The following is a 14,785-nucleotide window of genomic DNA, read 5'->3' as shown; positions in this document are numbered from 1 at the left end:
TAACTTTGCTTATGTGGTGCGCCGAATGCTCTTGAAAAGTACCTATTTATTTATATATAATTAGATTACTATTACCCTTAGCTTATTCTTTTAAGTGTTACATTGAAATTTTTTCCACTATTCACTTTATCTAATGTGAAATTTTGAGCAGTTAATCAATGATAGTGATCATACAAATGAAACAATATAGTCTTGTGTATATAGTACTGTTGAAATTGTCTAATAAATATATTATTAATAGTCAATTGTTATACTTTATACTTATTGATAATTATAATATATTATTGGTCAAATCTCTACATCGACATAGACGAAGATTGACCTGACCCGAATTGACCCAATTCGAATTTGACCCGACCCAAACTAGAACTTATAGTTGGACCTGAAGACTGACCTGACCTGAATTGACCCGGCCCGATCAACCCGACCCGAACTTGACCCAAAGTGTTGACCCGATACTCGACCCAAATTACCATTGACCTGAAATCGATCCAAAATCCGACTCTGACCCGACTCGAATATTATTGATTGACCCGACCCGACCCGTACACAACCCGAACGACCAATTTAGCAAGCACTATTTTTATCAATAGTACTAAATTTACTTTACAATAAATAATTCAATAAAACTATCTAACTCAAATATTTCTTAAACTCTATGTTTTTTTCAATGTGTCAATTGAATTGGACCGCAAAAGTTTTGCCATATCAGATTTCTATTTCACCTTCTAATACTTGTCGACCAAACCATTCATCACCTCAATTGCACGTGTTAAGTATTCTTTCGTACCCATCCAGTTAAAATATTTGCAATTATTAACCTAAAAATAAAATTTTCTTTCTCAATTACTCACAATAAATCAAACTTAATTACATTAATCCTGGGGTGTGAAAATTGCGTACCTGATAAATCATATTTATATAGAGTTTATAGGCACGTTTATGCTAGTTTTATAGTTACTTTTTGAGTCTTTTGTCGCTTTTTAGGTCGCAATTGCATAAGTTGTCCATTTTGTATTCTATTACGCTTTGTTTGTGTTTGTCTTGGTGTTTCAGGTGATTTATAGTCATTTGGACGCTTTTGAAGTGTTTGGAGTTGATTCGGATGATATTTAGATGGAAACCGACGAATCGAGCTTATTAATCGTAGATACCATGTTCGTGTATGTTGATTTTGAGATTTATATGCATGAGAAATGAATATAGCATTCACAAGGGTCGCTATGCATCTTTCAGAAATGAATTTGAGTTAGAAACGAAGTTAAACGATATTTGAGTTAGCATTCACAAGGGTCGCCTGCGACCATACCCCGCGCCCAATCGAGGCTCTGTAGCTACTGCCAGGGCGCGAGGCTGACCTGCGCCCACAGGATTTGGCGAGTGCATGACCAGCCCACAACCATGAGGTTTCGTTGTTGCACATCACTCGTCCCTCGTTTCCATCGATATTATTCATGCCACGTCACCTTCTATCATCCAATAATATTGCAACTTATGTATATATTATTTTCTTATTTCTTTTCTTTAATTATTTTTAGATTAGATTTAGGAAGTTTATAAATATACCAAGGGATTAATATTTCCCCTTATGCCTTTTTATGCTTTTTTATTATTTTACGTTCTTTTGAGTTTTCTCTTGAACCCTAATTTCTCATGGCATCTCCATGGATTCTTTCATGGATGATTTTTGGGTTTATTATTTCAATTCATTGAGGTATTTTATTTCTATCTCTTACTTTTAATTATGTTTTATTTCTTAGATCTAGTTTTAATTATTTCTTCCATGTTTGAGTAATTTATTTCTAGGGTTTGGGAATCCATGTTTATACAATGAATCTTGATTGATGTTTTTAATATTTTGATTATTAATTTCTCTAATTGATAGTGTTTTGTTGTTAATCTTGCAACCTGATCAATTGTTTGATTAATTATTGTTAATAAGAGTTTGAATCAAACGATCTTACTTTTAGAAGCTTACCTACAATTAGCAATTCTGATTATGTTAGCGACCGAACTACATATGTTGAATTGAGAGCGTTAAGACCCGACCGTAGGCTTAGCAATTGCTCTAGATAATTGAATTCATTATTGATATTTGATAGATTTAGAATTATAAGCATGGTGAACCATAACCCTAGGTTTTTTTTAGTAGTTCTTTTATTCCTATTTTAATTTAGACTACCTTTCTATCCGAATTTCGTGTCATAGTTTAGTTTCACCAAATTCTTAAAGGTTAGATTAAATAGCTATCTCTCTGTGGATTCGACCCTACTTACCCTACTACATTGTTAGTTGGTTTTGTTAGGAATTTATTTTTTACAGGTGTACGACAACCTATCAGTACCTTAACATGTCTTCAACTCCCAACGGAGTTTATCCTCAATGTTGACGAGACAGTGATAGGAATACATAGGAAGAAAATTAAATGGAGAGGTAGAGCCGTAGAGGGGTGTAATAAATCATTCACGTGACAATAAAAAAAATCTAAAAAATATTTCAAATTCTTGTTTTTTTTTTGGCAAAATTTAGATTTCTGGCAAAAATCTCAATTTTCCAGTATCATTGATGTTAATGTTATTATGTGCACCTAAGTGTATAGTTTGATATGCAGAATGCACCCTTAAAAGGTTGTGTTACTACAAGCACTTTGTAATAGTTGGTGTTGCTGCGGCTAATTTTTCCTAATAATAAAATAATAATAACACGCTTGAGCTTTGCTTAGAAGCCAAAAAAGGACCTAATAGAGCGACATTAATTCAAACATACACGACACGAAATGTTTACAATCTCGACTCATTATGGCTAGAATCCTACATTTTTGTTTGGAGTTAGAGAGTCACGAGGACAAGTGATGTAAATCGATCTCAATATCTCTTAAAATCGGAAGAAGAACTCTAAACCTCTAATTACTATCATTATCCCTCAAGTCAGAATCCGAATATGATGGCGGAAGAAAACGAAGCCACGACGCCTCGCTATCACCCTTACCTTTATTCGCACAGATCGTATCAAATTATCAACACTTTTTTCTCTGAATGCAACGTAACTCACCCATGTCATCTCACTCGAAACCAGAGGCGATTCCAGTATGAGTTCAGTGGGTTCAGCTGAACCCAAACTGGATCCGAAAAAATCTGGTAGGTTTCGTTAAAAATGGGAAAAAAACAAAGGTATAAATAATAAACGATGCGAATATTTACAATGTGCGCTCAATTGGTCTAGTGGTGAATGATTTGCATTTTCAGACAATAGGTACTGGGTTCGAAACCATAATGATGTGAAATAGTAAATGTTAATGTGAATATATATATTTTGGGCTCTTTTATTGTCTGGAATTGAAATGTTTAGAGTATTTTTTGGAAATGTTATTTGTTAAAATCATCATTTTTTCTTTTATCCTCCCCAAATCAAATTCTAACTAATGAACTGTCTTAAAATTAAATAAACCTCCAATACCCCAAATCAACATATGTATTGTGCACACCTGATTTATCAACTTAAAATTTTATTTTTAATTATGATACTAGACGTCATTGTATGCGTTTGAAAATTCCGAACCCATAATAACAAATTCCTGGAATCGCGACTTCTCGAAACTACTTCTTTCTTCCAACGAACACCAGAAAATCATAACGTCGCATCACACAAACGAAATCACAATTCGACATTCCAATTCTCCAACACTGATCATCAATGGCGGATCATTACAGAATCTTAGGAATCACAAAAAATGCGTCAAAATCAGAAATTAAAGATGCTTTTCGTAAATTAGCGGTTCAATTTCACCCCGATAAACACGCGCAATCATCAAAGTCTGCAAAAGATGCTGTAACTCTTAAATTCAAGCAAGTTTCTGAAGCTTACGAAGTTTTAATTGATGATCGAAAGCGTGCTGCTTATAATTTGAGCAGATACAGCAGTGGCGGATCTAACAATTTTTATAATAATAATAACAGCAGTTACAATGCTGGTTATTATCGTCGCGGTGGCACTTATTATCGACCGCCACCATCGTCGTCGTCTGGAGCTAATCGCTTTGCGACGAATTTAGACGCCGTTTTTCGATATATGACGACTCGTTCTTTCCTTCTTCATCTTGCCTTTGCTGGGTACATATTTCTTTCTCTTCGTTATTATTCGTTTGGTTGTTTTAAGTGCATTTTCAATCTATTATGTTTGTTATTGTTGTTATTATAGAGATGTGAATTAGTGGAGTATTTGTGGAAATTGTTAACAATTAGAAAAATATAGTCCCGGACTATTGTAATTAAAGGATGGTTAGGATTCTGAATAATATACTAGTAGTATAATTGTATTATTGTAATTTAAGGATGATTTAGGGTTCTGAATAATGTGTTGGTTTTTGTTGATGTTTTTGTAGAATTGTGAATTGATGGAGTATTTGTGGGTTAGGATCAAGGGAATTGTAAATTATTATAGTGCAATTGTTATTTCGGGATGATTATAGGATTCTGAATAATGTGTTATGCTGGTTGAATTGTTTTCATGGGAATCGAGGGAGTACGATTTGTATAGCTGCCTGCCTGCCTAAACGGGAAACTAGTTTTTATTTTTTTATTTTTTTATTTTTTTATTTTTTTTAAAGGAGATAGTAGGTAGAGAAATAACAGTGGATGGGATAGAGAAAGGAGTTATAGGATAGAGATGATTGAGAGAAAATGGTCAAAAGAGAGCATATGGGTTAAGAGTTAGGAGAGAGCATATGGGAATTGTAAACTATTATAGTGCAACTGTTATTTCGGGATGATTATAGGATTCTGAATAATGTGTTATACTGGTTGAGTTGTTTTCATGGGAATCGGGGGAGTGCGATTTGTATAGCTGCCTGCTTTTCTATCTGGGAAACTAGCCTTTTTTTAATTTAATTTTTATTTTATTTTTATTTTTATGGAGAGAGTAGGTAGAGAAATAACAATGGATGCGATAGAGAAGGAGTTATAGGATAGAGATGATTGAGAGAAAATGGTCAAAAGAGAGCATATGGGTTAAGAGTTAGGAGAGACAATTTGAAGTTGGAAGTCTTGGAACCATGTGGTTTAAGTATGCTAGTGTCAATGTAGTGGATGTTGTTAGGACAATCAGATGTAGGCAATCTCACTGGATTTCCGTTACCGACAAGGTGTTCTGTGTGTTTAATTGCATTTGACACTGAACATTTATTGAAAATGCATTTCAACATTTGATGGTTGCATGTAGGTGACTGTGGAAAGTCATTTGGAGGAACTTAAAATGCTATCTGAAGTAGTGTAAAAGATTCCTAATTGGAGCTTGTGAATAGAATTTTTTTTCTTCTCACTGTTGTGACGTTCTATTGGAAGGACTCCATTGGAACTAGTAGGGAAGAGAGAAAAAAAAAGAAGAAAAAACGAAAAAAAAAGAGAGAGAGAGAGGGAAAAAAAAAACAGAGAAGACTTCGCAAGAAAGGAACAATATAAACTGAGGAAACTGATTTACACTACTGGTGTAAAGGGCTAAGGAAAAGATAGGCAATATGGTAATCTTTCATTTGAGAATTTTTGTACTTAAGCTCATTATAAACTTATTGACCTATCTTATATCAAATCTAAAATCCATTATACTCTCAGTAAATTGAAGAGCTGCAAAGGGACCCCCTAGGCATATTACACCTAAAATTCCTTGACCTTTTTTTGGAAAGGATATTGATTTACTCTCTTAGGCATCACACCCGAGCACAACCTAGCTTTTGCATTCATTTATACTCTTAACATCCACTATAGAGACATTATACCAAATGCAAACCCAATATATATATTCATTATATTCAAAAGTTTTTTGTATAATGGGAAGTGCTTCTAGTTATAGAGCATTAGAGAACCTTCTCTTTTAGCTAAGGAAAATAAAATGAAATAACATTACTAAATTGTACATATGTGTTAAATTGGAAGAATATTCTAACAACTCTTATCATGATTGAAAGATATTTCTCTCTAAAAACCACTTGATGGAAGCTGTTCTGACACTCTTCAAGTTCCTTGAACTATATTTCTGCTTCTTAAGGTGATGATTTAACTTCCAAACCTTCTCTTCTTAAGTAGTTGAGCTGCACTACACAGCAAGTTGTTTACTTTAAATGTTTATAATCTCCATTACAGCCACCATAGTTAATTAACTTCTCTAGTTTTATTAGTGCTTAACTAGTTATCATCAGTCTAAATTGATCGGTATCTTCAAGCAAGTACTGCTGCACCCCTGCAGTTGGCTGAATTGACCAAGATACACCTGTGTCTTATTCAGAACTTGCTCTGTTTAGAATAGAAACTGTTCCAGATTTGAGCTCAACAGAGATATCTGCAGAAGGCCTCTTTAATTATGTCCAGTAGTTGAATAACTTAAGCTGATTTGAATTTTCTACATTCTGTCTCTCACCTCCGCCGAGCACCACCGGTCCACCGTCACTTGACATTGGCGTTGAGGGTTGCTGGGAGAGGAGAAAAGAAAAACGAAGTAAAAGAAGGCACTTTTAGAGTATAACTCCGAATCGAGCAGTTTTTTATCCTTAACTCTTTTCTGAGGAACAACTTTGTCAGAAATGGCAAAAAGCTAATTTTGACCATAAATTGGTGAGAATTGGCTTCAGTATGCTGACTGACAAAAACCATACGTGAAAAGTTAAGAAATAAAAAGAGAAAATCAAGGGGATACAATAAAAATTATATTGTCTGTTTAAGGATATAGTATATATAGATGAAAAATAAATAAGGTTTAAGAATGAGCTACACAATTCAATTTAGAAAACTTTAAGTTATATCATGCAATTTAATGATGGGTTGTATGATCATTTGAGTTTGGGCCTTAGGAACTAAAATTGACCCAAAGGTTTAGTCTTTAATGAATAAGAGTTAGGACTTCATAAATATGTTAGGCTTATTTGTAAGAAGTCACCGTGTTCAAACCTAACACTTGGTTCATCAGCTGTTTGTCATCGAAACTTTTGTGTTGGTAATATTTTTAAGCCATATATCAAGGAATGATATTTTATATTTGTATAAAGATGAAGGTACCTCTGTACCAATTAGCTATTAGTACTTCTCTAATTTTTATTCTTTAAAGTTCAAGAACTTTGTTTTCGATAGGTGAGGTAGAATTTGGATGTATGTCTTTTTGGCGTAAGGTTGTGGACTATTCTTTATATTGCAGAGGTGGGATGATTTGGTGTCATTTCTAAGCTAGACTATGAAAGAGGCTATGATGGAGTAGTGAAACTTCTTGGATGAAGTTATGGAGAAGAAAGCTTTTCGCTCTGTCACCTAGGCACCTTGGCTGAGGATGTAGTGACTACCATACAGTGAATTCTTTTTGAAGATCTAATATTTATTCTTTTTAATTCAAGAACTTTGTTTTCTATAGGTGAGATAGAATTTAGATGTAATGTCTTTTGGTGTAAGGTTGTGGACTATTCTTTATATTCTAGAGGGGGGATGATTTGGAGTCATTTCTAAGTTAGAATGTGAAAGAGGCTACGACGGAGTAGTGAAAATTCTTGGATAAAGTTATGGAGGAGAAAGCTTTTCACTATGTCACCTACGCATCTTGGCAGAGGTAGTGAGACTAGTGACTATATATGTGATTTTCTTTGGTGGAGGTGTTGTGAGTTGGATATCATTTTGTTACTTATTAGAGAATGTTTAGGAGCTGTTTGGTTCAAATTGTGGAAAGAAAATTTAGGAAAACTTTATAATAGAAGGAAGTATGAAAGAGTGCTATTTTATGTTTGGTTGAATGCGGTGTTCAACTTCCGGTATTGCTTGATAAAGAAGGAAAATTTTTATTTTTATTTTGTACTTCTGTGTTTTTAATGAACTGTTACCTTGCAATATCCTTCCTTCATTTGTCTTATTAACTTTGACCGTTAAATTATGATGCAACTATGCTTTCATTTCTTTTTGTTGAAAGTTAAAGCTTTCTCTTTTCTCTCAGATTTTCATTTTACATTTACTTTCTTTGAGACTTATGCATCTTCACTCTCAAAACTCTTACAGAACCACCCTCACTGCCAGCCTATCGAGTACTATACTTGATGCACCCTATAGCACACATAGCCTCCTTATCTAGTAACCTGTGGGCAGAGCACCAGCTTTTTGCATACTCTCTCTCTCCCTCATACAGTGGCACCAACCACTCTCCTCCCCCCTCCTCCCTCCTCCCTCCTCCCATCCTTCTATTTCTTGCAATGAAGTATGATATTAATAACCCGCAATGATTAAGAATACAATAAAGCTTGATAATTTAAAAGCATACAAATACATATTCCTTTAACTAGACCCAGACAGAATTAGTATCCAAATGCACCCATCTTCTTGTAAGGAGTTTACTTCTAAGGACTCTTCATGCACAAGGCCCATAAATCATACACCAAAACAAAAGTAAGCAATCATCCAACAATTAAACTGATTACTCCCTCTGTCCTAAAATAATTGTTTTGGTTATTGGTATACTATTTTAGTCAATCCCTATAATAATGTTCCATTACCTTAAATGGATAATTTACTCATCCAATTTATGTGATATGCGCCTCACCGTTATCTATTTCAATCCATATCTTATGAGATGTAGGATTTTCTACTAACTTTTTTTCCAACAATCAAATGTTTTTGTTCTTAGTTTTCCACTTTTTACCAAAAACTCCCACACTATCGCATTATTTCTTCTTAGTATGTCTGCCCAAGTGTCACGGTTTGAGTGTTTTGACACCAAATTGTGCGTCGCTTTCTTGCCTATTGGCAGCAAGGGTGCAAGACTTGTGCAGATTCGAGGCTTGTGAGCACAAAGCAGTATAAGAGGGCATCTAAATCACAAGGGGCACTATCTTTTTGGTGATGAAGTGCAAGTGATCGAGGCTTGTGATGGCCGAGCTAGTCAAGGCGGACATAGGCAAGACCAAATCACGAGTTTTAGTATATAGTGAGTTTGGGGTCCTAATTTGCATGTGACAACACAATATGTATAGAGGTCTAATAACACAACATAAAAGCGAGTTAACACTTGGTAGTAAGCTTTTGGATTTCATTAATCTCTTGCTCCCTAAAGAGCTTCCTTTTGGATTTACGATGTTTTCCCTGTAAATGCTGGGTTGACAAAAACATAGTAATAACATCCAGGGCCTAGGAAACTTAAACAAAAGCCTAGAAAGCATTTAAATTCTAAAACATGAAAAGGAGGTTGGATTCTAACACCGAGCCTAAGAGGACAATAGTTTGAGGATGGAGGGAGTACAATAATTTAATAGCCTGCTATTACCAGGCCTATCACATCATGCTTACACTACTGTTACCAAGCCAACAAAACAGTACAGCTAGCCTTAATTGGACCAAAAAGTTAATCTAACAGCCAAGTTAAAAAGTGTAAATCTTAGTAGATCTGAAAATCTAAAATTTATAGATGGTTTTTTAAACCACTAACTTCTAGATTGATTTTTTTATTTTTTTTTTGAAAAAGGTAAAAAATACTATTAATGGTTCAAAAAACTTGTACAAACAACAAGGCTACACAAAAGCTAGCCACCCTACATATACACATCCCCAAAGCAGAACACCACAAAAAAAAAAAAAAAAAAAAAAAAGAAAAAAAAAAGAAACACAGCATCTATACATCAAAACAAACACAAAACTACTAAGCCGTCAAGCACTCCAGCCATTTCCTGTTCTTTCTGCTTGTTGTCCTTGGCATGACTTGGTAATTCTCAACTTCTAGAAATTTCTTGAAGCCAATTATAATGAATGCCTTCCACAAACAGCATCATGTACACTTCGTAAATAGCCCCCAAATTTCTTAGAGAATTAGAAGCAATTTCAGGTTCTGAGTTAAATCATCATTAGGACTGCTGAACTAGAGTCTAGTGATTGACAGGGTCTTTATGAGGGCCAGATGGCTCAAAGATAGTTGGCTTTATTTCAGGTTTGGGATTCTCATATTTCTTTTTATCTCTTTGCCATTTCTTTATGCAAGGCTCCTGGATTGGGGTGGACAATTTTACCTACTAACCTGTGTTTGTAAGCCTGAGGAAGAAGAGATTAATTGTGTTCAAGAATCTCTCTTTTATGGTATAAATGTTTATGATGTTTCCCCCTTGAAGTCAAACTCCATCGAGGACATTGTGATTGAAAGCTAACAGAGTCTTCAAAGTGATGGGCTGAACATGTAACTTGAGATGGAAGCTCTGTTTTAAGTTTTTGTCTGTTTTTTTTCCTTCTTTTTTTCCTTTTCAATCTAGCTATACCTATTTTTGTTAGAGGTTTGATCCTTTGGGAACCTTTGGTGAATAAGTGACCCCTGGTAATCCTCTATGATGTGTCAATCAGCTAAAGTAAACCGATATCTCTCTCTCCTTTTTTTTTTTTTTTTGAAAGACTACAAGACCAAAGCGATTCAAAAAGCTTTTGTGTGAGCAGTACATTAAGGAATTTTTACTAACTATAAAATTTTGAAACTTTGAATGTCCCAAAAAAAAAACTGTCTACTATACTGGCAAGGCCAGCTATCAACTGTTGAAGAATACGTTGATGTCCTTTCTATGGAAGATTATCAGTTTGTTTGCTTGCGGTTGAGTAAGGCTTTCAATAATCTCACAGCCGATATTCGCAGCTTGATGTCTTTTGTTTCTACAAAAAAAATAGTGTTATTGGTAGCTCGTGAAGGACTTGTGATCTTCACACCCTATAAATTTCTTCTTTCATTATTACTAAATATCTCTCTAGTTAAGTATAATGGTTGATGTTTGTCTATATCAACTGTCATCCAGCCTGCGTAAAGTATTCATACTTTCATTGATCTATTTTGTAATGCCAAGTCATCTATGATCTTGTCTTATACTGAGTACATAATTATAATGGAGTTGAGCAAAAGTACATTATATTGCAATGACCACTTAACATGTTGGTTTTGCAAGTAGTTGGATCTGTAAACTAACTGTGAAAGTGAAGTTTGAAAGAATTTATGTATCTTCTTGGTTTTTCCTTTTTGGTTAAATTGATACCTAACATTCTGGAGTAGAATAATGAATTATTTGTAATGACTTAAAAATTTCTAATGGCTATTTAACATCGTTTTTTATGTTCCACTTTTGCAGTATATTACTAGGCGGGACAGTAGTCATTGACATGAGTGGAGAAGCTCTGTGGAAGATGCAAAATCCTGGGGTATTTAATCTGAAAGTACTGAAAGTAGTAAGCCAGTTTTTATCACAGATAGATATGTGCTCTTTTAGTCCCCAATCTTTGTTGCTCACTATAATTTGTAAGTAGTACGACATAACTTCTTGTATTTGTGCCTATTGCCTAGTTTCCTATTGTGAGATAGGAGGCTTGCTTGATATTTGTCCATTGTGGGCTCAAATATCTTCTCTGGACTATAAGCCAAGACTTCCTAGGCCCTGCCTTCCAACCTCTCATCTCCTGGCGCATCACCCCACCCCCCCTCCCATACATAAAAGAAAAAAATAGCCTGCATCATCAGCTGAGGCTTTCAGTTGATAGGCTTGTTGAGTTCTGATGATCAGTTTACAATTTCCATATTAGTTCAACCATTGGCTGGCTAGAAAAGCTAAAAAGGGACATGTATATGACTGGAGATTTTTACCCATCCAAGCCTTAGCTTTTTGCCTAATTGAACAATAAAATTGTATAAAGGAGCACGAAGCTATAGGCTTATTTCATGTTTTTGTTTTCAGCAATAGATGCCTTTATCTTAATTTCATGTGACTTTCACACCGATTCTTAGTTTCTTCAGCATGATTTTGTGATTTGGTGTTGGTTAATACAATACTTTCTGTTTAATATAAATTGATTTGCATATGTATTGATGTGATTATATAAAGTGCTTTTTGTGTTTTTTCAGAAGTCATTTGAAGAAGCAATGAAGTCTATTGAGAGAAACAGAGAGGAGGATTAGCAATAGGTAATTGATACTCTTATTGACAATCAATAGCTTCATTCAAGTAGAATAGAAGGAACATTGGTGCAGACTGTACAACTGGTATCGATCTTGTGGATGTCAAAATATGTACAATCTTAACCTGAATAGACGCATTCAATACTAGCGGAGGTATAGAGGCGGTTGTAAGTTGTTGCAGTCAATTGTTAAATTTTTTCCTAAATAAGGTATGGGAATCGGTCAATTGTATACTTATATGTTAGTATGTAAAAATAACCTAATATGTACAAATCTAATGTGTACCAACACCGTATATATGGCAATAGTGTGGGTTGTGTTAACTCATGCGCTAGGGATTTTAAATAATTGTTGTTTGGTTGACAACAAAAAGTACAATGGAGGAAGTTTAACTTTCTTGGGAATGAAATAAACTTTCCACAAAACATGAGAATTGCCCCCTCCTTTGGCTTCTCTAAATATTTATGAAATTAGAAAATCATGTTTGGATTGCATGATTTCATTTCAAATTCCGAAATTGGGCCAATTATATAGTTTGGATACTTCAAAATTTTGGAATTGTATTTGGCCCAATTCCAAGCCATTACATAAATCAGTTATGTTTTATGAATTTCAAATTCTAACCTAATATACGTTATTCTAAATTCTGTCTCTTCAAACATACTCTTCTTCTGTCCATTATTCTCTCTTCTCTACTAGTTATTCCTGCTCATCGCCACTATATCACGACATATTTTTCCGATGGCAATCATTGCACCACCGTAAACGCTGGAGTGTCGAAATATTTCACAACTTCTCGACAACAAAATATTTTCGTCAATTTGAAGCTCATATCAAGTAATTGGTATACACTAGACCCTAGTGTAGGTAGGGATACCTACACCCCCTCTAAACGATGCGTTTATCATGTTACCCACATCCCATAACCCACTAACCTACTGTAACTACCTACCATTCTCTCTAAAACCTTCTTCTTCATTTCTCTAGACTTTCTCTCTCATCAAAACTAGAAAATATGAACCAAAATTGCTTCAAAATACTACAAAATTGCTTCAAAATACTACGAAATTGCTTCAAAATATTGCTAAATTCCTTCAAATGTCTACATTTGCGAAGAAATTCAACAATCGCAACAACATTCACAGAAAGAGTAAGTAATTTTACTAATTTTTTTTGTATGAACCTATTTTTTCTACTACGTATTTCATTTTGAAATTACATGTTCAGAAACATAATCTAACTTGATTAGAACTATTTTATGCAAAAATCATTAAAATCTACTATGTTTTGTGTTTTTTTATTTTTTACAGAACCGAAAAATATATTTCGAATTAGAGAGATAAAGAGAATGATGATTCAGAGAAGAATCATGTTCGTTGAACATAACAAGGCATAGTCTGAAGAAACGTAAGTATTATTTCAAAAACCTATTTAAACAAGAGTAGAAATTTTTTTTTAAAAAAAAACAACGAACAAAAGTCTCAAGTTGTAGATCTAGAACTTTTAAAAGATATTAAAAAGTCTTATGGTATAGATGTTAACATTTCTACGATTCCGAGTTAATATATGAACATATATAGAATTATAAATGTTCATTTGTATATTTGAGTTTATTTGAGTTTATATTTGACTTTATATGCCTAAATAAATAATGTTCATTTTTATGATATGTTATGCACATTTATGAAATGCATAAATAATCATTCATTTGAGTTGAGAAACTGACTTATTTATTCTATCAAATCTTTTGATCATTTATGAAATTCATAATGTTCATTTACATATAAAGTAATGTTCATTTTAAAATATATGTTAATATTGGTTCATTTCAGTTTACATATATATTTATATGCCTAAATAACGAATGTTCATTTCTTTTATACATTATCCTCATGTATAATATTGAGAATGTTCATTTGTATGCATTAAAACTAATATCTTACAACCAATCTAGCTATATTGTAGTGATGTCCAAAGTTACACATTTGATATAAATTTGCACATGGAATTGAAGAATACGTAGTTGTTTTGGAGAAGATAAAATGGCTTAACAACGCTGATTATACAAACTGCGGAGTATAAATTATGAAGCATATAGAAACATTCACTACTAAACTTAATGAGAGTTAGATTTGTGATTTGAAACCAAATAGTGTAAAAGTGATAAATGTTCAATAATGTAAGATATATTGTTCATTTATAAAGTAGTGTATATAATAATTAACATTTGTTAATTCATTTTGTTCAACAGGTGAACCAAATTAGGAAGCAAGGATGCGGAACTGATGTTATTTGAAGAAAAACACTAAATATAGGTTAAATCGAAGATAAGCAAGGAAGTTTGCAAATGAATAGTACATGTTATATGTTCATTTATGAAAGTGTATATGTTCATTAATGAATGTGTATATGATCATATCTTAAACTTCCTCCATTTCTTTTTACTTGCAACACAGCCTTGTGGCACGTGTTTTGAGGTCGGGTTTATATAATGTAAACGGATAAATTATTCATTATAATTTTTACAAATGATACTTAACCCTATTCTAATCTTCGTGTAAAAATTATATTGATAAAATAGCTCGTTTACCCTCACTAATCATCTCCTAAAATTGCGTGCCTAAAAGGTGTGTTGCAAGTAAAAGAAAACGGAGGAAGTATATAGTTTTATAGATGATTTTTTTTTGGAGGAAAATAGACTTATAGATATTATTTGTTAAAAAAATTATTGTAATTGATATTTCATTTTAATCTTTATTTGTATGAAAAAATATATATAATTTTTAGGTTTTATGAATTGGTTGTTGGTTCTTTACTTTTGTTCATTTTCAAATTGATAAATAATCATTTACATATG

The 14,785-nt window shown here is 33.4% G+C and overlaps 1 protein-coding gene and 1 long non-coding RNA gene across 5 annotated transcripts; both read left to right on the top strand.

Moving 5' to 3' along the window:
- Nucleotides 1-3,511: 3,511 nt before the first annotated feature.
- Nucleotides 3,512-12,653, top strand: LOC110700057 (chaperone protein dnaJ 72-like). 4 transcript variants are annotated; one of them, XM_021877557.1, is made up of 3 exons: nucleotides 3,512-4,109; nucleotides 11,108-11,274; nucleotides 11,875-12,653. In XM_021877557.1, coding segments are annotated over exons 1-3 (585 nt in total). In that variant the 5' UTR covers nucleotides 3,512-3,693; the 3' UTR covers nucleotides 11,877-12,653. The 4 variants fall into 4 exon arrangements, with proteins under 4 accessions (XP_021733249.1, XP_021733251.1, XP_021733250.1 ...); XM_021877559.1 differs by having other exon boundaries at nucleotides 3,514-4,109; nucleotides 11,108-11,192; nucleotides 11,875-12,473; XM_021877558.1 differs by having other exon boundaries at nucleotides 3,515-4,109; nucleotides 11,108-11,204; nucleotides 11,875-12,470.
- A 139-nt stretch (nucleotides 12,654-12,792) lies between these two features.
- LOC110700060 lies at nucleotides 12,793-14,478 on the top strand. Its single transcript, XR_002507097.1, has 3 exons — nucleotides 12,793-13,078; nucleotides 13,239-13,335; nucleotides 14,180-14,478. It is a non-coding gene; the product is annotated as an uncharacterized LOC110700060 (long non-coding RNA).
- Nucleotides 14,479-14,785: the final 307 nt, after the last annotated feature.

The sequence above is a fragment of the Chenopodium quinoa genome, unplaced genomic scaffold (genome assembly GCF_001683475.1).
Source record: "Chenopodium quinoa cultivar QQ74 unplaced genomic scaffold, ASM168347v1, whole genome shotgun sequence".
Classification (NCBI taxonomy): domain Eukaryota; kingdom Viridiplantae; phylum Streptophyta; class Magnoliopsida; order Caryophyllales; family Amaranthaceae; genus Chenopodium; species Chenopodium quinoa.
This window is presented reverse-complemented; position numbering and strand designations above follow the sequence as displayed.

What these genes read in the sequence shown, in the direction of transcription:
- LOC110700057 (XM_021877557.1), top strand. Translation starts at nt 3,694, where the DNA reads ATGGCGGATCATTACAGAATCTTAGGAATCACAAAAAATGCGTCAAAA. An exon ending in CTTCATCTTGCCTTTGCTGG is followed by an intron (nt 4,110 to 11,107) that starts GTACATATTTCT and finishes CCACTTTTGCAG; the next exon opens with TATATTACTAGGCGGGACAG.